This window comes from Mirounga leonina, unplaced genomic scaffold (assembly GCF_011800145.1).
Source record: "Mirounga leonina isolate KUSES-001 unplaced genomic scaffold, KU_Mleo_1.0 Mir_151, whole genome shotgun sequence".
Classification (NCBI taxonomy): Eukaryota; Metazoa; Chordata; class Mammalia; order Carnivora; family Phocidae; genus Mirounga; species Mirounga leonina.
The window spans coordinates 54,078,436-54,079,655 of record NW_023270377.1 but is presented as its reverse complement, the minus strand read 5'-3'; the positions used below and the strand labels follow the sequence as shown (position 1 = coordinate 54,079,655).

At 52.2% G+C, this 1,220-nt stretch overlaps 1 protein-coding gene across 1 annotated transcript in view; it reads right to left on the bottom strand.

Moving 5' to 3' along the window:
* Window positions 1-288: 288 nt before the first annotated feature.
* Window positions 289-1,220, bottom strand: part of PDE11A (phosphodiesterase 11A) — a 388,181-nt gene continuing 387,249 nt past the window's right edge. Inside the window, exon 20 of the mRNA XM_035007663.1 lies at window positions 289-447. Coding sequence (XP_034863554.1) covers window positions 289-447 — 159 coding nt within the window. The remainder of the gene's footprint in view (window positions 448-1,220) is intronic.

Below are 1,220 nucleotides of genomic sequence, written 5' to 3'. Positions count from 1 at the left end.
GGGAAGGAGCAGGGCCGGCTGTCCTCAGGCGCCGGCTCGTCTGCCCAGCGCCCCGGCTCAGCCTCAGGCTCTGGGTGCTCGGCGGCCGGCCGCCTGTTGCTCCGTCCGTCCCTCCGGGCCGCGCTCTCCTCTGCTGACCCCACTTCAAGGGGAAAGCCCAGGCGTGCTTCCCCGCGCCAACTGAGACTCCGTCTGCCTGAGCGAAAAAGGGCAAAGGGATGCCGCGGACTGGACCGAGGCCGGCCCTTCAGGACACGGTCATTCTGCGGCGGCCGCGAAGCCGGACGGTTAGTTTCTGTCTTCCCCGGCGGCCGGCAAGAGGCTGGCGGAGCAGGGGGAGGCGGCCGACGCCAGCAGCCTTTTCTGGTGCAGCTCTTCCCACTTACTTCTGTTAGCCGCCACGGAATCCAGCATCGGCTTCAGTTTCACATTGACCTTCACCAACGCCTGAAGTAAAACAAAGAAACAGGTGGAGGAGAGGAACCCGAGTCACTGACACGATTTTCCAGCTTTCACTGGTGAGGACAATGGAAACTGGCTGCAAGAAATGAAAAGTGATAATTATTTTGGTAAACACGAACTATTTACAAGAAGCAAATATGCATGTAACGCCATTGTGTTACATTAATAGAACCCATAGGGAAAATGGAAAAATAAGACGGGGGTGGGGTGGGGGGGCTATGTACTACTAGGGTGCCAGCCAGTTAGATTATGATCCTGTTTTTAATCCACAGCAGACAAGACAGGACACAAAATATCCAGCTCACACATGACTACTAATATGTATATTGTCGCCTGCCATGGAGACTTCCAGATCTCAGTAGACCATGAACTTCAGTTTTGACCAAGATACACCTTCCATTTGCTCCACCACAGATGGTGCTGGGTGGACTCACCCGATAAGAAAGGCCAGGTAACATCCTGAAAGAAGAGAAGGTGCTCATTTTTCCCACGAAGGATCTGGGAGCTGTGCTACATGTACAGATGTGGATGTGAACACGAACAGAGATGGACGCGAGAGAAGGGAGACAGGAGTGGGGAAGAGAGGGCCAGGGTGCCTCAGAGGGCAGGATGGAAGAGGACATGCAGGCTGAGGCTGGAGGCCAACCCAGGATTCAGGGTCCTACTTGCAGGAGACTCTCCTAAATATTTTCTCCTTTACTTAATTTTGAAATTTATTTATTTATTTATTTATTTATTTATTTATTTATTTATTTATT